Here is a 24,882-nt window from a genome sequence, read left to right as displayed (position 1 = left end):
GAGTAGGTCTACTTTTATTTCTTTGAGGAATCTCCTTACCATTTTTCATAGAAGTTCTACTAATTTGCAGTCCTGTCAATAACGTATAAGCATTCCTTATTCACTGCATCCACACCAACATCAAAGGTTTGTTGATTTTTTTAATAATAGCTGTTCTGGCAAGGGGTAAGATGGTATCTCCTTGTGGTTTTAGTTTGCCTTTCTCTGATGGTTAGTGATGTTCAGCATGTTTTTTATATGTCTTTTGGCCACTTGTATATCTTATTTTGGAAAAACTCTTCCATGTTTTTTGATCACTTTGTAATGATCTATCTTGGGAAATGGCCTATGTGCTGATGAGAAAAATGTATAGTCAGTAGTTTGGGGGTAGAATTTGCTGTAAATGTCTGTTTGGTCCATTTGTTTCAGAGTTCTATTTAAGAATAGTGTTTCTTTGTTGATTGTCTGCCTTGATGATCTGTGTAGTCCTGTCAGTGGAGTGTTTAATTCTCCAGCAATTATGTTGTTGCTGTTTATTTCTCTTTCCTTAGATTTAGTAGAATTTGCTTTATAAATCTGGGAGCTCTTGTTAGGTCCAAGTATATTTAGGATTGTTAGATCTTCTTGTTGAGTCAATCCCTTTATTATTATATAGTAATCATCTTTGTCTTTTTTTTTTTTTTTTACTATTGTTGATTTAAAGTCTGTTGTTGTTTTGTAGTCTGTTTTTATCCAAAGCTAGCTACTCCTGCTAGCTTTTAGTTTCCATTGTGTGGAAATATTTTGCAAATATTTTCTCTCATTCTGTAAGTGGTACATTTACTGTGTTTATTATTACCTTTGCTGTGCAGAAGCTTTTTAATTTGATTAAGTCCCATTTGCTTATTTCATTGTTGCTGTATTTCCCTTTGGGATCTTAGTCATAATTCTTTGTCTAGGCCAATGTCTAAAAGAGTTTTTCTTACATTTTCTTCTAGAATTTTTGTAGTTTCATGCCTTACATTTTAGTCTTTAATACATCTTGAATTTATTTTTTTTATATTGTGAGAGATTGGGATCCTGTTTCATTCTACATGTGGCTCTCCAATCTTCCTAGAACCATTTATTGAATAGGATTTCTTTTCCCAAGTGTATGTTGGCTGCTTTATTGAAGACCAGTTGGTTGTAGGTAAATGATTTAATTTCTGGGTTCTCTATTCTGTTCAATTGGTCTATGGCTTTACTTTTATACCTGTATCACGCTGTTTTGGTTACTATAGCCTTGTAACATAATTTGAACTCTAGTGATATGATTGATGCCTCTAGATTTTTTCTTTTTGCTTAAAATTGCTTTGGCTATTTGGGCTCTTTTTTTGCTCTAAAGGAAGCTTAGGGTTATTTTTGCTAGATTTGGGAGCTATGACACTGGTAATTTGATGAGGATTGTGTTGAATCTGTAAATCACTTTGGGTAGTACGGACATTTTAACTATGTGGATTCTACCAATCCATGAGCAGGGGATATTTTTCAGTTTGTGTCATCTGTGATTTCCTTTATCAATGCTCTTTAGTAAACATTCAACTCATTGTTTGGTTTCTTCCAGTTGGTTTTCTCTTGGATCTCATTGAGCTTGCTTACAATCCATATTTGTAATTCTTTATCTGTCATTTCAATATTTTCATTTTGGTTGGGATTCATTGCTAGAGCTGGTGTGTTCCTTTGGTGAAGAGTCCTTTCACTGTGATTTCTCATACTTCTCCAGTTCTTGCATTGATTCCTTCTCAGCTGGAGAGACTGTGGCTTCTTGTTTTTGAATTTTCTTTTGTTTAGATGGAATTCCCTACCCCCCTAACTCTTAAGGGTATGCCTGTAGGACAGTGGTTCTCAACCTTCCTAATGCTGCAAACCTTTAATACAGTTCCTCATATTGTGGTGACCCCCAACCATAAAATTATTTTTGTTGCTGCTTCATAACTGTAATTTTGCTACTGTTATGAATTGTAATGTAAATATCTGATATGCAGGATGTATTTAGGCGACCCCTGTGAAAGGGTCATTCAACCCCCAAAGGGGTCATGACCCACAGGTTGAAAACCACTACTGTAGGACATGTTGGGTAAGGACCTTTCACTTTGCCTGTGGGTACTGTGATGTGGGACCAGGTTATGGATAGGATACCTTGGTTATAGATATCTTTGGCATGGTGATTTTCTCAGTTGCTAGTTATTTGTAGGCTGTAGGGTGGTGTACTATGTGTGTGTAGGCAGATTCCCTGCCTATTGGTGACAAGAGGAGATGGAGGTCTTTGAAATCTTTTCTCTTTCCCCAGCCCTGTGGTCTTATTAACAATATGAATTATAATGAGATGCCCAGTTTAATCTGTAAGTCAGCAGGTGGAACTTGTGGGCAAAAGTTAGGCATGCCCTGTATGATTAAATCAGTAAATACTGTAATGGGCTGTATAATTTGTCCTCCCTGCCAGTAGGTGGCACTTGTAGAAAAGAGCCCTCTGCAATGGTGTTTCCCAAGACCTGTGATTGGCTCTGGTTGATCAGAAGTACTCAAATGTCCCAGACCAAGGGCAGGGCGCTGGAACTCCCAAGTCACTCCTTCTTGTGCTCTACCATAGCTGAGGCAAGGTAGGGCTGGGGAAAGCCACCAGGGAGAGGTTGAAGCAGCTCCACCACACCAGAAGGTCTGCTCTCAGGGGAGGGGCAGTCTGGGATTCAGTCTGGCAGACAGGAATGGGTTTTGCTCTTTTCCATCTTCCTTGACCCATGGGTCTCCTTCTGGCGTCTAGCCATGAGCAGCAGCCCAAATTAGCCAAGCTGAAAAGCACTGGTGTCATGGGCTGGGAGCCTGTCTGCCCAGAACCCCACCCCAGACCAAAAGCTCATCTTTCCTGTGGGTGGGGAGGGGTGATCTGCAAGCGTGCTGCAGCTCTAGCCCATATCACATTTTCCTTTTATTTATGCCCATGCGGGCTACCTTTGCTGCCAAGATCAGTTCATTTATCTTCCCTCCATATCCCCCAGCAATATGATTGAGTCCTGGAGGTATGGGATCCAACTTGCAGGCCTGTCTTCTGATTCCCCAAGTTCAATCCCTGACTCTGCAGGGAGAAGCATGGTGGTCTCAAGTTTCCCATGCAGTGCTCAAGCAGGCTTAATGACCCTCCACTCTTGGGATCTGCCCTGCTCTGCTGCAGCAGCCCAGCAAGGAACATGAAGGAGGGCCAGTGGGCAGGGACCTCACAGTCCAAGCACCTCTTGGTCCACTGCAGGTCTTTAAGAGGAAAGGCATAAGCCACATTCTTCGTGGAAGCCTTAGTGTCATAGGTGCACCAACAGAGGAAAAGCGGCTGCTCTTGAGAGCCTCTGCTCAGTTGTTCCTTAGGGCGCCCATGCAGAGTTGTCAGAACTGCCATGGCTGTACTGGCAGCTATGGGTGGGGGAGGGGAGGAAGAAGAGAAAAGTCTGAGTGGAGGAGAGCAGCTGGCACTCTGCTCCCCTTTGTTCCGAGGGAACCCTCTGGCTTGCTGCACTCTCCTCTACCCTGAAGGCAGCCTGCGCTGAAATCCAAGTTCTGGGATCACACAGTTCTCCCGAGACCCACCAGCCCCGTATGGCCACCACAGTCTGGGCAGGATTTGGGAAATGTTTGTGTGGGGACCAGTGACAAGAAAACTGGAGGGCTGAAGCTCCCTGGGGAGGACACAGGCACACAACGGGTGGGGAAGCTTTATGGTGCCTGCCACCTCCACTCAGGTCTGTGGCAGGGGAGCGACACCAAGGGGGCTGGCAGCTGGTGCTTTGTCCCCAAGTGTCCCCAAGTTCACTGGTGGCAGCAGCATTTGGGCTTGTGAGGGTGGAGACACTCCCAGCAGCTTGGGAGCCTGCAGTCTGCCAGAGGTGTGAGGAGAGGAAAAACAATCACCCCAACCTACTCTCTCCATGGGACTTCAAATTGTTGGGGGGGGGGGGTTGATCTCTGCCGAAATCTTGCTTCCTCTTTGTTCTGCTCCACAACCTCTTCCTGTGGAATCTGGCACGATAGATTCTGGCACTTTCCCCTCGGAATTACACGTGGGCTATGTTGTTTCCCACCCCCCCATCTAAAATTTTTCCTTCTCTCTGAGGCAATCTGATAAGAGACTGTCTCTTATCAGCCATCTTGCCTCCCTTTTGCAATTATCTTAAAATTAGCAAATATCAAGAACTGAGCACTATGTGCCAGGTACTGTGTTAAGTTTTTTATTATACAGGATATCTTATACTTTTTAAAACAACCCTGTCATCAGTTTACAGATGAAGTGTTAAGTGGTCTTAAGTGGTTTGAACACTTTAAGAGTGTTTGAGTGGTTTGACCATCGTCATGGAAGGTAGAACTGGGATTGGTTCATAGGTCTGTCTGAGCTCATGCTCTTGACTGTATCCACATTGCTTGGCTCAGTGCCTTGCTAATGGTAGTGATTTTCAGTATTATCATTCAATAGGTCACTGTTAAATAATTGTCAGACTCATTTTGATTCAATACAGTAACATATTAGAATCTTGGCATTTTTTTCTACCAAATTCATCCTTCTTAATTTGTCTGATAATTGGTTCCATTTCTCCAGGGTGAAATTTTGTAGAAACTTGTTAAAGTTTGGGGCTAGGCAGGGGGCAGCTTCTTTGTGACATCTCAGACATCAGATGTATTAGCATTCTGTGGTGATACCTGGTTTTGTTAACTAACCACTTCTGTCAGCAAAAAGAAGACAGAATTTGTTTTTCCCTTTTTTATTGATGGTATTTTGGGGGGCCTTTTAAATTATGTTTTATTTCCATGAGTTTTAGAAATTAAAAAAAATCATTGTCTAAATGTCCGTTTAAAATAAGTTTCATAAACAGGGAGATATGATGTCTCCTGCCTTAAAATTATTTTATTTTATTTCTTAATTTTTTAGTGATGGGGTCTTACTCTGTCACCTGCGTAGAGTACAGTGGTATAAACATACCTCACGGTGGCCTCAAACTCCTGGGCTTAAGTGATCCTCCCACTTTAGCCTTCCAAGTAGGTAGCTGGGATTATAGGTGCCACCACCACACTCAGGTAGGTTTTTTTGTTTGTAAATATTTATTTATTTTGCCTAAGCCTTAGTTGATAATTGATCCAGCTAACCTTTTTTTCATGTTTTTAGAGACAGGGTTTTACTATGTTGCCCAGAATGGCCTCAAACTCCTAGACTCAAGTGATCCTCCCACCTCAGCTTCCCAAGTTCCTGAGATTATAGGCATGAGCAGTAGCCCTTGAAATCATTTTAAAAATTGGTATTTTTGATCTTCTCTAACTAGTATGAGAAGAAGAAAGTGGGAACTCCGTTGACAAAAGCGAAGGGATTTTGCTTCATTTCATTAAGTCAAAGTGAAGATTAAGTGAAGATTAAGAGTCTGTTGGCAACTCTCAGAATAAAAATCAATTGAAAAAGGTGTAAATTGAGAACTCTGTAGCACTCATGATTAGGCATTCGTGTCTGTTCGGGAGCTGCTGGCTGCATTTAAGACCATCCCGTGTCTCCCCAAACCCTCCCCTCCCTCCCCCACCCCTCATCTTTAGTCTGTTAGTTATTTTCTTCCTTACTGACTCCCTTCCCTCATTGTTAATGTTGACGATCTCATGCTCTGTGTCAGGAACTGTATTAATCATTGGGAATGAAAAAAAAGAGAAGATGGATTTTCAGATCCCTCAAATCTGTACAAGGTTGTGGGAGTACAATGTTCTGAGAAATTCACCTTTTGAGAGTGAAATGGTGGGGTGGGCAGAGTTGGGGAAACTGTCTCTAAGAGGTGAAATTTGGGGGAGCCTTCAATGAGATAGAGATCTTCTAGCAGCATTCTGGAGACAAGGGAAGGCATGCATATGGTATTCCCGTGTTTCCAGAATGTTGCTAGAAGATCTCTATCTCATTGAAGATCACTTGAGTCTAGGAGTCTCACACAGGTGAGAAAGGGTCCAAGGCAGGGGTCCTCAAACTTTTTAAATAGAGGTCCAGTTCACTGTTCCTCAGACCATGGGAGGGCTGCACTATAGTTAAAAAAAAATAATAAAAACTATGAACAATTCCTATGCACACTGCACGTATCTTATTTTGAAGTAAAAAAACAAAAATGGGAACAAATACAATCACACTGCTGCATGTGGCCCGCGGGCCGTAGTTTGAGGACTTTGGAGGGTTTTGGAGAAGAGGTAAGGGCCACAGAGGGAAGCAGAGGCCAGATCCTAAACAGGCCTCCAACAGTGTCGGGTCTTCATTGTTCTGTATATAGTCAACCGGGCAGCCGATGCTCTTATTCTGTTTTGTTATTTTCTAACTTTAGCAGGGTTGATTACTGCTAGGATTGTAACTATGAATAAAGTAGATACCATCTTCCCCTATCACCCCATAAGTTTTCTATTTCACTGTCACCTCTTGAGTATTTTTTTTTTTTTTGAGACAGAGCCTTATTTTGTCGCCCTTGGTAGAGTGCCATGGTGTCATAGCTCACAGCAACCTCAGACTCCTGTGCTCAAGCGATTTTTCTTGCCTTAGTCTCTTGAGTAGCTATTTTTAGAGACAAGGTCTTGCTCTAGCTCAGGCTGGTCTCAAACCGGTGAGCTCAGGCAATCCACCTGCCTCAGCCTCCCAGAGTGCTGGGATTGCAGGGCAGATTACAGACATGAGCCTCACCCCAACCTCTTGAGTATTTTATAACCCTTTCCGGGTCATTAGAACTTTTAGATCCTTTTAGTAGGTGGTTTCTTTCATTTGATATGCTAGACTTCTGGTGTCACCTTGGTCACCATCCTAGAATCAGGTCTTCCAGCCACATCTGAGGTCATGGGCACAAATGTGAAGAAACTACTCAGATATGTTGGGCCAGGTTAGCAAGACTGCTTGCTCTCCCAGAAAATATAAAAATCGTGGTCAATCTAAGGAGAAAGCATTCACATCCAAAGTTCATTAAAATAAGTATGCTTTGAGCTCAAGTTACGAAGAAGTTTTTTCTTTTGCATAAGAAAGTGCCCCTTTTATTGTTGCTTTGAGGTTCCCACTCACAGCCTTCAAGTGATTTATCATACGAAATTATCTACAGTCAATTTAGATGAAGCAGCAAAGAAAATTTAAAGATTGATTTATTAGTGAATATAATATAATATATCTCTATAATGTACTAAATTTATAAGGAAATTGGAACTCACTGGTTGAAATTCTTTTCCACAGCCATATACTAAGGATGTCTCAATTCTTTTCTTTAGGTTCAATTAGCAGAATTTCTAGAAAACTTACAGGAAAAGTCCTTGAGGATTGAAGCCTTTGTTAGTGAGATAGAATCCTTTTTTAATACCATTGAGGTAAGTTAACTTGTCCATTTTGCTTTGACCTGGTTTGTTCACAAGATCATAAGGAAATGATTCTGAGCTAAAAGGATCTGATTTGGGGTTTTTGTGTGCATGTGTTATTTGCCATTATTGGCTTTGTTCCTTTCAAAGGGAGGACCCTTAAAGTCTTCCCTCTAAGTGTAGGAGACTACTTTCTGCCTAAGGATAAAAGAATTGCCCTTAAAAACAAACATGCATTTATTGAGCACTTACTATAATAGGGAAAACGCTTTACCTAATTTAATCCTCACAACATTATAAGATATGTGTTATTATTATCATTCCCATTTTTTAGATAAAAACTGAGTCTTGAAGTGTACTACTCCACTTTCCTGCCTCTCCCTGGGTTAGCTCTGCAGAAATACTCTGAGTTACTGTAGAATGTCCCCTGCCCAGGGCTGATGAGTGCCTCTCCTGGTACAACTGTCACTAAAGAGTTTATACTCTCCTAGCTGCTGGCTCCTGCCCCTTCCACAGTGAGGGGTGGGGAGAGTGATGTTCCGTTCTCATACAGAGATGGCCAGGCACCCTCACCTGTCAACCACAAGTGGCAGAGGCCCCAGCGCCATTGCAGAAGGCTGTTGCCTAGTTCCTCCTCTGCGCCACGGTTCCCTACTGCTCCACGTCCTGCTTACCTCCTGTTGTCAAGCAAGTAACGCCTGCTAATTATTTGTACTGTCTCCTCCCCCAAGTGCTCCTCTTAGTAAATGCTGTGATCACCTTACACCTAGCACTGGTGAGGATAGCCAGGCATCTGGCTGTGTTCAGATGGGCAGTAAAGTTTCCCCCACCGTGGTAGAAGCCGTGGCCTCACTGGAGAACTTTGGGGAATGTAGCTGGCTGCTCCCTCCCTCACACTGATTTCAGCAGGGTGGTGAAATGGTGCTAACCCTTCTCCACTACTGAGGCCAGTGGTCCTCACTCACTGTGATGCCATTTTCAAGTTTCATCATGTGGGAGTGCAAGGTGGTAAGACTTCCCATACAAACAGCTTTGTTTTATTTATTTATTTGTTTATTTTTGTATTTCAGTAGTTAAAATGTTTTGGGAGCTTCTTGATGATACTCTCACAGTAAATTCTATTGCAAAGCTAATCATGACAAAGCAGGTTAGTAGGTTGGAAATTTAGACGGCATACCTGATGTCTGATTCTCTGATCAGGATGCCAGATCACCAATAGCCTTCTGCAGTGGCGTTGGGGTCTCTGCCACTTGTGGTTGACAGGTGTGGTTGGTGTTTTTGGTGTGGAGTGCGTGCTTTTTGTTTTGTTTTTGGTGAAACACCAACACCAACTCAGTTTCATTCCTTGTTTCATTCAGAACTGGGTGGGCTGTTTTTTTTTTTTTTTGGTTGTTTTTGTTTGTTCATTTTTAGGAAAACTGTAGTAAAAATGAGAAAAGGCTGGAAGAACAGAATGAGGAAATGATGAAGAAGGTTTTGGCACAATATGATGAGAAAGCCCAGAGCTTCGAGGAAGTGAAGAAGAAGAAGATGGAGTTCCTGCACGAGCAGATGGTCAGCTTTCTGCAGAGCATGGACACTGCCAAGGACACCCTGGAGACCATCGTGCGAGAAGCAGAGGAGCTTGATGAGACTGTCCTCCTGACCGTAAGTGCCAAGTGAAATGGGCTCAAAACACCTGGGGTTCATCCAGCACATCTACTTTGAAAACTTCATCTTTCTATCTCCCTTAAGATCATTGCTATCTCTGTGTAGGGTTTAAATAGTTCTGGCATTTAAAAATTACTTAGGCATGCCTGATGCCTGTGAGAAAGATCCAGCAAATCATGCAAACGTAATGCTCAGATCCAGTTGAAGGACACGTGGAGTTGGGCTAAAGTGTCATCATTACATCTGTCATACCAGATCAGTCACCTTCTTTCTAAGGTGGACAGAAAGCAGCCTTAATGCCTTATTCATGCCACACTCTCCCTTGAAGGGTCAGCCCTCTTTTCCAGTGCCTAGTGTCCTCATGCTGACCCCTGAGCCTGTCCTCTCCACTCCCTAATCTGAAGTGACCCCGCTTATGGACCATTCCCTCTGAGCCTTGACAAGTAGCTGAGAGTACCATTTTGGTATGTGGTACCTCTCTCAGGCCATACGGATGTTGACATTTTTGCAAAGGACATCCTAGGAACAGGATTCCTTAATTCAAGCAAGTAACTTGTAGATAGGATAACCCTTGGCTGCTCCTTAAATTGTACCACTGAGACAGCTGTTTGCTCCTATAATTCCCTAGAACCTTCAGTAAGATGCCAGTTCTCCATAGAGCTGGGATTCAGCAGGTATAATGGAGATGTTTTTTTGAGGGGAATCCCAGGCCTGTTTGTCACATGGAGAAAGGTACATGTTGTGATGACAGGGGACCTCCCTTTCGAAGTTCCCCATCTTCCTAACCCTTAAGTAAACTTTGGAGATAGAGCAAGACAAAATGGGGGCAATATTAGCCTTTTGGTTTACTAATTGGGACATTTCCAACCAGGGCAAATTTGAGTGATGTGGATAGATACGGCCATCCTCAGAGAACTAAACTCAGTAGCTCGCTTTATGTGTGACTAAGGCAAGGCTTTAATATTTTTTATTTATTTTATTTTATTTATTTTTACTTTTTGCAGTTTTTGGCCAGGGGTGGGTTTGAACCTACCACCTCCTGTATACGGAGCCGGCACCTTACTCCTTTGAGTCACAGGCACCGCCCAAGGCTTTAATATTTTTAAAATTAGGCACCTCTTGTGAAGTATAACTTTCAAAAAGTGCTTTGTGTTCCCTGAGAACTTTATCTTCGTTTGATAAGAATAAGGAAATTTCTTTCTGTCTTAGAAGTACAAATTATAAAAAAAGGGGCGAGGGGCATTTTTTTCTGCTTCTAAAAGTGATATATATATTCATTTTAGAAAAGTTGGAAAATACAGAAGAGCATAGACAAATGATCAGTCAGGTAACTACTGATTACATTTTTGATACATATCCCACACTGAACAAATGTAAGACATTTTTCTTGCTTCAGAGAGGTCAATTCTGGAAGCTAAGCCATTTGTTAATGAGGAGAGAAGTAGAATGTGAGCCCCTCATGGGCGGCCTTGCTGACCCTGGAGAGCAGAGCCAAAGGAACTGAAAACTAGAGCCCCTCCCGTCCCTGTCCAGGGCCACCCCCACCCCCCACTCCCCAATTCTTGGGTGAATTGCTGAAATCACCCAAGGAAAACAACCTCAGGGAAGCTGAGGGGTAATGATTTTCAAATGGCCTTGATCTTAATGCTCTTGGGTGGTTTTTCTCTTTGTTAATTAGTTTCTCTCTCTCTCTTTCTCCCCTCTCTCCCATCTCCATAAGTCATTTGAGGAAATCAATGAAAGGTACATAAAACATGGCACAATGTGGTGGTGGCTGGGAAGAGCATGACTGGATGCTTTCTTTTTAATATTTTGATGCTTTGTAGAAAATGAGCTGCCAATTAAAAAAAATACATTTAGTGAGCTACTGTATTTTCACTTTTAGATATAGCACTTTTAAAAGTTAAATGACAGAGTTGAAAGAAAATTGCATGTGCTTTAGTTAAATAACAATTATCATACTGTAGATTTTTAACTGCTTCTTTGAGATCTAGTCTATATTTTTGGCCTAATCTACACCATCTTTCCTGTCATGCATATAGAGCATTTTGTAGATATGTAGACTTATTAAATACGAGTATTTGAAAGAATCGTTCATATCTGCCTTGAGGCATTTTATGACTTATGTAATCTTAATGGGATATTCTCTCATTTTCTTTTCAAAAGATAGCCAAGCATTTGTCTTCTCTTTCTGCTCTGCTAACCTAAATGAATCTTCGTTTTGTTACTTGTTTTGCTGTTGTTTTTAACACTCAGTCTGAGAGAATTCTTTATTCTTTCAAATGGTAAAACACTCAACAAGAAATTAGAAAATGTTGTCTATAAAAACATATAACATCAGATTTATGCTTATCTTTTAGAGCATCTGATGTTGAAATTCTCATACAGATCTGACAAATTTTCCCTTTTACCCCATAGTGAGATGGGAGGTTTTTTTTCCAACTGGCTCTCCCTAATGTTTTTAATGTAATTTTAAATGTAAATTTCTAAATGGTAAATATTATCTTCAGTTTATTTCCATGCCAATTCAAATTGTGATACAGCATAAGAGTAAAATCAAAAATTTGTATTGGTAATGTATTAAAACATGGAAAAATGGATTTGGATTAGAAACATGACTGTTTAAAAAGATAGTTGAAACCACATGGATGAATCCTATTTACCTATAAAAAATTCTATTCAATAGAATATTATAAGTTTTATGAAAATGATGTGTATATTAATATTAGCATTATTCACTAAGTGACAGCTATAAGTAGAATTCCCCCAGGGAGCTTTAAAAACTGCTGATATCTCAATCTTATCTCCTGAGATTCTGATTTAATTGATCTGGGTATAGGTGGGCATTCTTAAAGCTTCCTAGACTTAGATGATTTTAATACATAACCAGAGTTGAAAATTCTGGTTTATAACAATCTGTCCGCTGGCTCACTGTTTCCCCAAGCTGACTGTGCCTAAATCATCTGTGTAACTTGTTTAACCAAAGACCCTGGGGCCCCACTCCAGATCTCCACTACATCAGAATTTCTGGAATGGGACTAAGCATTTGCTTGTTACCAATTGCCACAGATGAGTCTAAGACACACAAGTCAGTTCTGGAAGCTGATACTCAGGCCTTATTCCCAGTTCCCTTAAGGAGTTCAGTGATATACCCAGAGATGAGACCTGAAGAGGTTCAGGTCAAGTTTAATGAGAGGGGACAGAGACCCGCCTGGCTTGTTTTTACACTGGGCGTAGGGGGAGGAAGATTCCACAGCTTGCTGGAAGGTTCTGGTGGGCTACGGTCTTTCCAGTGGAATTCTTAGAATGGGACCAGGTATAGGAGAAAAGGAGGAAAGAGAGAAGGGAAAAGAGGAAGAGGAGGAGGAGGAGGAAGAGTTTAGGTCCCCAACATCTTTATTTTTAAAATACATTATACATTTTTTCTAAATATTATTGACATTTCTTTTTATCCAAAAAGTATATGGATTTACAGTGCCATTCCATATACAGTGGACAGTGTAGATATATATTTGTTTATTTATATTTTATTCATTCATGGAAGATATTGATCAGTAACAAAATTTGGTGAATGAAAATTTGCATATGCTTTTCCCTTAAAAAAAAATTAACAGAATGTTTGTTTTTACTTTTCTAACCATTAGAATATTGCTAATATAAATTGACACCCGTTTAATTCTAAATGCCATTTCTTTGGTTTTGTGCTTAAATGTGTTCATCTGTGTGTCATTTTAATTAATTTCTATTTCATTGTCCAATTGACAATGAATTAATCTTTGCTAAAGCTGCATGTCACTGAAAGGATAGTACACTTGGGGTAGCCATTACTATTCTGTAAAGAAAAAAGACAAGAAAATTCTGGGATTTGGTGAAGAAATGTAAGTAACTAAAGAAAGTCCTATTAAACAAGTGCACACACACTCGCGTGCGAGAATACAGACACACACACAGACATACAGACACACATGTGTGCGCCTGTGCGTGTGCACACACACACACACGATGAAGCTTGATTGTCTCACTATAAAGCCTTCAATGTTCTCAAGAAAACTTATGTCTCAAAGTCTCAAGGTTAGGAGTGTTCCTTTCTATAAGGAGTGCAAATTATCTGCAGCTGACCCTTGAACAATGTGGATTTGCAATGTGTGGGTCCGTATGCACTTTTTTCAATAAATATATTGGAAAAATGTCTGGAGATTTATGACAATTTGAAGATGAACCGTGTAGCTTAGAAATATTGAAAGAATTAAGACAAAGGTACATTATGGATGCATAAAATATAAATCTGTTTTGTCACTTACTACCATATATACTACCAAAATATACACCAATCTATTACAAAAATTAAAATTTATCAAAACTTGTGTAAACACAATGGTCCACGGCACCATTTACAATCAAGAGAAATGTAAATAAACATAAAGATGTGGTATTAAATAATGACTGTAGACGCTCAGACCTGTAATCTGGGAGGCTGAGGCAGGTGGATTGCTTGAGCTCAGGAGTTCAAGACCTGCCTGAGCAAGAGTGAGACCCTGTCTCTACTAAAAATAGAAACATTAGTCAGGCATTGTGGTAGGCATCTGTAGTCCCAGTTACTTGGGAGACTGAGGATTGCTTGAGCCCGGGAGTTTGAGGTTGCTATGAGTTAGGCTGATGCCACTGCACTCTACCCAGGGCGACAGAGTGAGACTCTATCTCAGCAACAAAAAGAGATGAAAAATAAATGGTAACAGCATACAGTACATACATACTGTACTATTGTGATCATTTCCTAGCCCCCTCCTGTTGCTATTGCAGTGAGTTCAAGTGCTGCAACTCTGCACTTAATACTCTTTGTGACAGAAATCATCTCTGAGTCAGTAGTTGGTCTCTCCAGAAAGTTGTACATTGAAGTAAAAAGTGGTCTCTTAAGGTTCTTGTGTGTTTTTCGTCTTGTTTAGAGCAGTGTCATAAACCTTGACTAACTCCCTGGGCCTCATACAAGTGCCACTAATGATGCTAGAAGCACTCCCAAGAGGCAAAGACATGACATGGCAAGAAAAAGCTGAATCAGTCGCTATGTACCATGTACTGTGGTTACTTGCTGTTTCAGACAGGCAATTTGTCTTGTAAACAGATGATGTGAACTCACGGTATAGGTAGAAATAGTATAGTACTGTAATATCTTTTCTCTTCCTTAAGATTTTCTTAGTAACATTTTCTGTTCTCTAGCTTACCTTACAATATATAAAACACATATAATACAATAAATTGTATTGGGCTGAGTCTTAAAGAATGAATAGGAGTTTCCTAGGCAGAGAAGGGAGTAAGGGTGCTGCAGACACTACTGTGTAAACAAAGGCAATATACAATATATAAAACATAGAACATACGGAAGATGTGTTAACCAACTGTTTCTGTTATTGTAAGGCTTCTTGTCAACAGTAGGCTCTTGGTAGTTAAGTTTGAGTGAGTTAAAAGTTATATATGGAGTTTTGACTACAGGAGAGATTGGTGCCCCTAACCTACAATTTGTTCAGGGGTCAACTGTAGTTTATTTTCCCTTTTCTCCTTCCCTTCAAATTCTGTCTCCAAAGGCAGTGCTTGTATATTAAATGATTTTTCGCAACACTAAAAATGCTTAAATTAAAGAATGCTGTCAAACATATTTAGACTCAACATTTGCATATCTTGAAAAACACATTTGCTTAGAAAATGCTGTTCTGGAAGGGGATTCATTTTTTTTTCTTCATTTTGCTCTTTTATGTTATTATAATGAGAAAAAGAGTCACAGCCATTGTAGGACCTGCTTATAAAAAGATGTCTTCTTGCCATTTCACACGCTGATGTTAAAATTGAACAGGTCGGTGCATAAGGGGAAATGCAAACATTTTGCTTGTGTTGTCTGCAACCAGAGTTTTTATGCTACGAAAGTCCTACCTTTAGTCAGGGATGCGTCGTGAAAGGGCTCGGTGTATGCACGACTCACCATTTTCTGTGAATTCTGAGTCTATCGTTTCCATCCTCTGCAGCCCCAAAGCTTTAATTTAGGCTCATGTTGTCTTCCCTCACCTGGACTATCGTGGGGTCCTCCCCACTAACCTCACTGCCTCTCTAGTCTGCCTGCCTGATCCTTCCTCAGATACTTGCCAGGATATGCTTCTACATTTCCCTTTTATACAATTCTGTGGATCTCCCTGCCCTTTCTATTCTATCCCTAACTGTGTCTGGTTCTCCAACTCTCCTGTGGAACCTGCCCTTCCATGTACCATACTTGTTCCCATCCGCATGCCTTTGTTCACACTGTTGGGTCTGCAGCACCCTTACTCCCTTTTCTGCCTAGGAAACTCCTATTCATTCCTTAAGACCCAGCCCAAATGACACCTTCTCTTTGAAGCCACTATTAGAACCATCTCCCCTAAATCAGATGATAGTGAGCCATATTATTTCTAACACTTGTTAAGTGTGCAAGGCACTCTTTAAATATTTCAGTTATATTTTATAATATTTTTTCTTCCTACTTACCCAAATGAAGCTGGTATCTTTACCCCAGTAAACCATTGGCCTCTCATTCATTCAAAATATATTTATAGATGGGCAAGTGCCCACCATGTGCCAAGGAAGGCATTACAATACAGTAGTGAATAAAACAACATCTTTTCTTGAGTATAAATTGTATCCTGGTGAAGTATTTTGGGTTTTGGTGGACAAAGCCCAAATAAGCGATGAGAAATTTGAGGGAGAACAGGAAGCTGAGGAAGGTGGGGTGGGGCAGGCGGGGCTGCCTTAGCAGCGTCCTCTCTGAGGAGCTGACATTTGAACAGAGATTGAAGTCAAGCAAAGGAAGGAGTCAGGCAAGCACCTGGGAAAACAAAGTCCCAGCAGCCAGCGAGATGCGTCTGTGCTGGGAAAGCCAAAAGTCCACCGGCGGTAACGAAGCCTGTGCAGGTCTTGGGGTTAACTCAGCTGCAGGAAGAGAAAGCCAGCTGGTGTCAGGGAGGAGACAGGGAAGGGCTCCTAATTTTCATGCGAAACATAAATTTGTTTGCAAACTCTTCTTTCTCTCCCACCCCTCTAGAGCTAACTTGTTTTTGTACATTTGAATCCAGATTTCACCTGGAAACAAATGCTTAGGCTAGCATCAGCTGGCATTCCTCCTAAGAGGGCCTTGAGCCTGTAAAAGCCATTAGTTTAAAAGCTGTGGCTTGGTTAGTCTTTTCAGACTTCACCCTCTTTGACTGCCGGGTCCCCGTTATCTAGTACAGCGCCTGGCACATAGTAGGGGAACAGTATTTTTTGAATCACAAATGTCTAGAAGCTCAATATTGAGGTTTGAGAACAAGGCCATCCTACAGTGTAGATGTTTCCAGATGGACTCTGAGCATTTATATCCTTTAGAAAACAAAGAAAATAACCATTACAAGGAAGTCATTTTTAGGACTAACTTTGTAGATAAGAAATTTAATTTGATTAAATTAAATTTAATTTGATAGTATCTTTTCTAATTGGAGAATAGAGGAATGAAATTTCTAATCTTACCAGTTGCCTAATAACTCTAATAATAAAGAGCTTTTAGACATATTTTCAGATTTCAAAACTGTTTATATCCTTTTGGGATATCCTAAGAAGCTCTGCCTTATAAAACCACCACTACCAACACCAGCTTCATTGTGAACAACTGGGGTTCGCTTTCATTCTGTGTGTTAATAATTTCTTGACTTACGTAGAGTTCTCTCTTGCTGTCAGGTTGCTTTCTGCCATGGAGAGCACGGCTTCGTTAGAGAAAATGCCCACTGCCTTCTCTCTTTTCGAACATTACGATGACAACTTGGCAAGAAGTGACCAGATGTTGAAACAAGTGCCTGGTAGGCATTTTAACGTCTTAATTACCTTGATGAAAGATGGCAAGTTTGGCTTGTTTGTTTTGTAAAGAGTTTGAATGTAAAGACATAACTAGAAAAAGGAAAGTGTTGACTGTGAAACTGTAACGCTAGACTCTGAACTAGAGCATGCGGCTAGCAGCCCATTGCTGGGACTGACTGCCTTGCTAGCTGAAGCTTTGTCTGATTGTGCAGGAGACTGAGGAGGTGGGAGAAAGAAGCCAAGAAACCAGAGGGTCTCCTCTTTTTGATTTCTTTTTTCTTTTAAAAATAGAATTTTTCTCCCTCTCTTTGAGAGTTGTTTACTTCGTGCCAGCAGCCAGGTATGAAAAAAAAAATAGAAGTCAAATATTTTCATATTTGTTGAACAGATTTTTCCTCATGAGTGGTTTTCCCCTCTCTAATTCAGTTCTTTTTCCTTTTTTTTTTTTTTTTTTTAGTTTTTGAACTAACCAGATGAGCTTAGAGAACTAACAGCTCAGCATCATGGTCCGTAGCCAGGAGCCTCCCACTTAACTGTCAGAGCATTCTGCTGGCTCTTCACACTATTTTTTAATGTGCTATTTTAACAAACAGGACAATGAAACGTATTTCGATTCTCAAGATTGCTGTGTTTCGGTGCAGTTGTCAAATTTGACTTACTGTACAATGTGCTCAGATGTCCTCCTCAAAAGATGCTAACTGTTCTTCTAAAACTAACTCAAAGATCATAGCTACTTAGGAGGCTGAGGCGGGAGGAACATTTGAGCCCGAGAGTCTGAATCCAGCCGGGGCCATGTTGTGTGACCCTGCCTCTACACCAACCAACCAACCCCAAAACAAAAATGCAAAAAGATGGCTGTTGTATTTAAATTGGCAATTAACTTTCATTCTTGTAGGAACAGTTTTAGTTTAGTAACTAAAGGCTCTCAAAAGACAAAACACATGTACATACAAACCCCACCAACCCTTTATAAAGCGGTATATTTAGTCACCCTATTTCCTCTAGAAATGTCTCAAAACAAAAGGATGCTTTCTTGTAAATGTCTTTGATATTACGAGATGGTATATTGTAATTTTGCATATTAGGAAATTCTGATTGACAGAGCTGGTCTTTTGCTTTTCAGAGATTAATTATATGCTGTTGTTCATTTAGAAAGACGTGTTTTGAATACCTGAAGGGCGACGAGAGAACATTTTCTATGATATGTTTTAGAGGCCACAAAGTGGTAATGATTAACTCAGGAAGTGCCTGTGATGGTCCCAGTGGTGCAAAGCCCCATAAAGGAGAAGGATCTCTTAGTGATAAATGCCTCTTTGTGTGTCTGCTTCACAGAACTGGAGCTCAAGGTGTTGACTTACTGCTAGATAGTTTTTTTTCATTTTGTGACCAATGACACCTCTCAGGCATAAAGTCCTCACTTGGCAACAGAAAGCTTCATCTGGTGACCCCCTACCTAGACTGAGCAGAGATAATGAGGAAAGAACGTAAATTTTCCAAAGAGAAATAGAGCCATTTATTCCATTCCGAGGAGATGCCTGACACTTGGAGACTGTTAGGCATATCAAATTATCTCATCTCACAATGGCAGGTTTTTTATTATTCTCAGGTGAGGAAAGAGAGGAACAGAAAAATGTCCTGTTCCTCAAGGCCACACAGCTGGTTGGGGCTGTGTGCGGTGGGATGGGAGGGGGAGGTCAGCTGCACCCACTGTTCTACACCAGAGAGGCAGGGCGAGTTGCTGTGACAGATGAGATCAAAATGGGATAGTGGCAGCTTTCTTGACCCTGACCCCTAGGGATTTTTAAAAAATTGTGGTAAAATGCACATAACTTAAAATTCACCATCTTGCTCATTTTATATTTATTTATTTATTTGAGACAGAGCCTCAAGCTGTTGCCCTGGGTAGAGTGCCGAGGCGTCACAGCTCACAGCAACCTCCAACTTCCGGGCTTAAGCGATTCTCTTGCCTCAGCCTCCCAAATAGCTGAGATGACAGATGCCCACCACAACGCCCGGCTATTTTTTGGTTGTAGTTGAGATAAAGTCTGGATATGTTGTTTAGTCTGATCTTAAACTCCTGGCCTCAAGCAATCGTCCTGACTCCGCCTCTCAAAATATACTTTCTGAAACTACTATCCCATTTTATCTTTCCAACATGGCTATACCTACAGGTTTTTCTTTTCTTTTCTTTTTCTTTTTTTTTTTGCAGTTTTTGGTCAGGGCCGGGTTTGAACCCACCCCCTCTGGCATATGGGGCCAGCGCCCTACTCCTTTGAGCCACAGGTGCCACCCATACCTACAGATTGCTTGAGGCCAGGAGTTTAAGATCAGACTAAACAACATATCCAGACTTTATCTCTACAAAACATAGAAAAAGTTACTCGGGTATGGTGGCACACACCTGTAGTCCCAGTTACTCTGGAGGCTGAGGCAGGAGGATCACTTCAGCCCAGGAGTTTAAGGTTGCAGTGAGTTGTGATGATGCCACTATGTTCTAGCCTGGGCAACAGAAAAAAAAAAGAAATGTATATTTTGGTATTTTATTCATTCTGGTATTTTTCAGCCTTGAAGATGCAGCAACTATATCTAAAAAACGTTTCATTTGTCTCTGTTAGGAATATAGATGCTGGATTGATATAGAACGATATAGCCTTGATTACCTAGCAAAGCATACTCAAAAGGACACTTTTCTTGAAGGAACAATGAAGAGTTATTTAGTTTTTTGCTCTAAATATAGGACTACAGAAGAGTCTTATCAAGTGATTCTGTTCTTGGATCCATTGGTGCTTATTTCTGGGTGTCTTGCGGTGCACATGCACATACACAAATGCACAGAGAACATTCTGGAGGGTTACGCCGCACTCAACAGGCAGTGAGGGCATCCAAGGAACAGCACTGGGGTGGGAGTTATTGGTGACAGAGCACTGCTTCCACTTTTACTCCATCTATTTCTGTATTGTTTGAAATACAAACGATTCTATTGTTTTTTCAAAAAGCATAAGTAAATTTTGCCAAAAAAGGAATAAAAAGAGCATGAGTTGTAATAACCCCTGTTTCTATCCCAGTTCCACAGCCTCCTAGATTAGAACCTCAGGAACCGAATTCTGCCACTGGCAGCACGATCGCGGTTTATTGGAGCATGGATAAGGGGGACGTCATCGACTCGTTCCAGGTTTACTGCATGGAGGAGCCCCAAGAGGACCAAGAAGAAAATGGTAGGGTGCTAAGGCAGGTGCAGATGTGTGTTTAGACATCTCAATGCGAGACATTTAAACAAAACCCCGTAAAATCATAACACACAAGCACAATTTGGAAAGCAGGATCAAGGGAAATAAATATGCATAAGTGTCGTCCTCACAGTCAGCATTAATACTGTCAATGAGGTTCCCATCTGGCTTTGCGCTCTCAGGGTAACAGGAACAATCAGGTAGGAGTTTCAAGGAAAACCAAGTTTTCATTAGTACTGAAGTCTGAAAGAAAAGTGTCATGTGTGTCATTTTGTAGGGGACTAACAAGCTGTACAGGACAGTGTCCTCCACAATGATTTGAATGCAAATGAGGCATTGGATGTCACAGCTGGCAGTTTCTCAGGTCCCCCTCTATGAAAGCCACCAACAGGCGATGAGGTTCATTCACTGCTCCCAGTTCTCAAAGCGAGGGCTTAGGAATGGCGTATTGTTCTGGGGTGCATAGAAGTGATAATGTTGGGAGGGTGAATGGGTGGTATGTCTCATAGATGAGCCTCTGTCAGTGTCTGCGTGCTCAGCCAGACTTCCAGTAAGACCAGGCAGTTTGAGGTTTACTCTCCGATGAATCAGACCCGGGAGTGCTGCCTCTCCAGAGCCGCATACTTTGGAGACCAGATGAGTACGTGGCAGGAGCGCCATCCTATTCAAAACTGAGGCTCCCAATTTATAATCAGGAATGAATGTAATACATTTTACTGTTACCAATATTTAAGGCTTTTGAAATGTCATTTGATAATTTAGGAAAAAGTTAAAAAAGCAACTGTAGGCAGAGTGTCATGTTGGCTAGGTTTGTCTATAAAGACTTCTATGTTGTTAAAGGCCTACTTCCATACGCCTATCAGAACACAATGAAATAAATGTTACTATTTCCCTTTGCAAATGAGAAAACTGATTCAGGGTAAGCCATTTGCCTAAGGCCACACAACGTGTACATGACGGGGGCAGATTCACAAACATCTTTCAGACTTACATTTTTGTTTGTTTTGTTATACTACACTTTAACTCCATCTTCATCCAGCTGTTTCATGAAACACTATGGCTCTCTGAGAACACTCTTAACAAGTAGTTGCCTGCAGTACCTTTTATATGTGTGTGACCTCTATCCACACCCCCACTCCCATATCCCACCCCGACATGTCCTGTCCTGTGTATTGCACTGGTTCTATGCTTTGGACTGTGCTGATGACGGCTAATCTGATGATCAGCTCTGTGATACTGTACCTTGTCCCTTGCATAACAGGGTCTCCAGTAACATGCATCCTTAAAGCGAGTGTCAAGGTAATAGGACCTCAAAGGAATGATTCCAGAGAAAACTGCAGTCACAGCTGCTGGGCTATGGGGGAAATGTTTTTCAGTGTATGATTAAGTCCTTATGACGTTCTTTAAACTGAACTTTCTATCCAGAAAGTATAGCTCATTGAAAAAGAGTATAGCTCATTAGAGAGACCTGCTGGGTAAAAGAGCTCCTAAATATCTTTTAAAGAAACAATCTGGGCCCTTAACTGGAGGAGTTTTGGAGATGTGACATTTAAGAGTAATAAAGGAGAATAACTGAAATTACTATAGGCTAATTTTAAGAAGAAAATTGTTCTTTGTAAAGGAGGGGCCAAACACAGTGGCTCCTCCTACAATCCTAGCACCCTGGGAGGCTGAGGCGGTTGGATTGTTTGAGCTTAGGAGTTGGAGACCAGCCTGAGCAAGCGTGAAACCATGTCTCTCTCTCCTTTTTCTTTTTTGGAAACAGAGCTCACTTTGTCGCCCTCAGTAGAGTGCTGTGTAGCATCATAGCTCACAGCAACCTCAAACTCTTGGACTCAAGTGATTCTCTTACCTCAGGCTCTCGAGTAGCTGAGAGTACAGGTGCCCACTGCAACACCTGGATACCTTTAGAGAGGAGGTCCCGCTCTGGGTCAGACCACTCTCCAACCTGTGACCTCAAGCAATCCACCCACCTCAGTCTCCCAGAGTGTCAGGATTACAGGCGTGAGCCATTGCACATGATCCAGGCACATGATCCCTGTCTCTTAAAAAAATAGCTGGGCAGGTAGTGCCTGTGGCTCAGTGGGCACTGGCCCCATATACCGAGGGTGGCAGGTTTGAACCCGGCCCCAGCCAAACTGCAACAAAAAATAGCCAGGCATGGTGGCAGGCACCTGTAGTCCCAGCTACTTGGAAGGCTGAGGCAAGAGAATCGCCTAAGCCCAGGAGTTGGAGGTTGCTGTGAGCTGTGACACCACAGCACTCCACTGAGGGCCATAAAGTGAGAATCTGTCTCAAAAGTCAGGAGGCTGAGGGAAGAGAATCACTTAAGCCCAAGAGTTTGAGATTGCTATGAGCTATGATGCTATGGCACTCTGCCAAGGGTGACAAAGTGAGTCTCTGTCTCAATAAAATAAAATAAAATGTAGGGAAAATTTTTGATAAGAATAATCAGATTGGTCCAAAGGGGAAGGTATATAGAATGGTGTTAACATTTACTATAAAAATATTGAGAGAAAATTGATTGAAGAATTTTTTAAAGGAAAACATCCAGATTGTATAAAGTTACTTCTTGGAACAGCTTATGACCTATCAAAGTTTTTAAAGTATTCCTATAAATTGTGGAATTCTCTAGTTGAAAGATTCTGGAATTTATTAGAAGGAAACAGGATTTGAAACTGGGAAAGTCATACTGAATTCCAAAATAGTTTACTAATCTGTAAAGATGCTTTCTTTATAAGTTTAAAAGCACAGGGTTGTCCCTTTTTTAGTGATATACACTTCTGTAAGTTGGTATTCATTCTTAGGACTTTCTTGAGACTGTGTTTCTGAGATTTAAGCTAACATAAACACTATGCAATTTTAATATTTGCTTTTGAAATGAGTTACTTTAATTGTGGTATATGAAGCTCAGAATCTTACTAATATGCTATTATTTTCTGGTAAGTGTTCACAAGAAATACTATGTCTTTCTAAATATCTCTTTTCAGAATGCGATTGCTTTCTTATGTATTCTAAACAGCTAGTTATCATATATAATGGTACGTGTAAGGCTATCAGTTTGAGTTTTCCACTGGGGGAAAAAGATCACAGACTGTGTTTCCCAGTAACTTTCACTTAACTTTGGAAGACATCTTAGACTTTATGATTGTGTTTTTTGCTAGAGTTGGTAGAAGAATACAGAGTGACAGTGAAAGAAAGCTACTGCATTTTCGAAGATTTAGAACCTGACCGATGCTATCAAGTGTGGGTTATGGCCGTGAACTTCACCGGATGCAGTCTGCCCAGTGAAAGGGCAGTTTTTAGAACAGGTAAGGAGATGCTAAGCGGGTGTTAGAAGGCAGGACTCCATTCTTCAGACTCTTGAGATCACCAATAATTATTTATTAGGCACCTACAATCTGTTGGGTGTTGGGCAAAGTCCTTTGTATATAATGATGAATGACTGGATTCTTGTTCTTAAAAAGCTCATAGCCGGGGTGGTGCCTGTGGCTCAGTGAGTAGGGCGCCGGCCCCATATGCCGAGGGTGGCGGGTTCGGACCCAGCCCCGGCCAAACTGCAACAGAAAAATAGCCGGGCATTGTGGCACACACCTGTAGTCCCAGCTGCTCGGGAGGCTGAGGCAAGAGAACCGCGTAGGCCCAAGAGTTAGAGGTTGCTGTGAGCCGTGTGATGCCACGGCACTCTACCCGGGGTGATAAAGTGAGACTCTGTCTCTACAAAAAAAAAAAAAAAGCTCATAGCCAAGAGGGAGGAGGACACAGAAAATCAGAAGATCATAGAAAATGTGTGGTAAGGGCCACGATCCACATGTGCACAGGTTATTACGAAAGTACTCCAGGGGGTACCCAAGACAGACTGTGGCAGGGGAAGGATTAGGAATGGTTTCCTAGAACTGAGGCCTACATGAAATGCTTAAACTAAGGAGCAGTAAGAAGTCATGTGTTAAAGCATATTCCCCTTGAAGAAGACATATGACCAGAGGCATTGTGGTAAGAAACAGTATGGAGTGTGCAGACGCTGTAAGAAGTTTGGTGTTGTTTCTTAGACTTAAAAACAAAGAGAGGAGGCTGGGCATGATAGCTCATGCTTATAATCCCAGCTCTCTGGGAGGCCAAGGCAGAAGGACTGCTTGAGCTCAGGAGTTCAAGAACAGTGTAAGCAAGAGTGAGACCCTGCCTCTACTGAAAGGAGAAAAATTAGCCAAGCATGGTAGCCTATGCCTGTAGCCCCAGCTACTCAGGGGGCTGAGGCAGGAGGATCACTTAAACTCAGGAGTTTGAGGCTTCAGTGAGCTATGATCCCATCACTGCATTCTAACCGGGGCAACAGAGTGATACTCTGTCTAAAAAAAAAGAGAGGGAGAGGAGAGAGAGGAAAGACAAAGGATGAGAAAGGCTAGCATACAGAGGCTGTGTTTGTAAGGTAAGTAACTTGGGCTGTGCCATATAGGTTCAGGGAGCCCCAGAAAGGTTTTAAGCAATGACATTCAACTGGGAATGTATTCAGGTGATAAAATCTTTTCACAAGGAGCTGAAGGAGGAGGTGTGGTATAAACCAAGGCTGAATTACCTTCAAGATAATTGCACCTGCAGGGACTTGAAGAGAAACTTCTCTGAAGAAGACAGGCGTTCGGCCTACAGATATATGAAAAAATGCTCATCATCTTTAATCATCAGAGAAATGCAAATCAAAACTACTTTGAGATATCATCTAACTCCAGTAAGATTAGCCCATATTATAAAATCCCAAGACCAGAGATGTTGGCATGGATGTGGAGAAAAGGGAACACTTCTACACTGCTGGTGGGAATGCAAATTAATACATTCCTTTTGGAAA

At 41.3% G+C, this 24,882-nt stretch overlaps 1 protein-coding gene across 1 annotated transcript in view; it reads left to right on the top strand.

The window, feature by feature from the left end:
- The window catches only part of CMYA5 (cardiomyopathy associated 5), a 114,478-nt gene that overhangs the window by 55,292 nt on the left and 34,304 nt on the right, over positions 1-24,882 (top strand). The window contains exons 4-9 of the mRNA XM_053587663.1: positions 7,237-7,332; positions 8,734-8,967; positions 10,691-10,713; positions 16,699-16,817; positions 19,881-20,030; positions 23,207-23,353. Of these exons, the coding sequence (XP_053443638.1) occupies positions 7,237-7,332; positions 8,734-8,967; positions 10,691-10,713; positions 16,699-16,817; positions 19,881-20,030; positions 23,207-23,353 (769 nt within the window). The remainder of the gene's footprint in view (positions 1-7,236; positions 7,333-8,733; positions 8,968-10,690; positions 10,714-16,698; positions 16,818-19,880; positions 20,031-23,206; positions 23,354-24,882) is intronic.

The sequence above is a fragment of the Nycticebus coucang genome, chromosome 1 (assembly GCF_027406575.1).
Source record: "Nycticebus coucang isolate mNycCou1 chromosome 1, mNycCou1.pri, whole genome shotgun sequence".
In the NCBI taxonomy this organism is placed as follows: domain Eukaryota; kingdom Metazoa; phylum Chordata; class Mammalia; order Primates; family Lorisidae; genus Nycticebus; species Nycticebus coucang.
The sequence above is the reverse complement of the archived record's forward strand: the minus strand, read 5'-3'. Positions and strand labels throughout refer to the sequence as shown.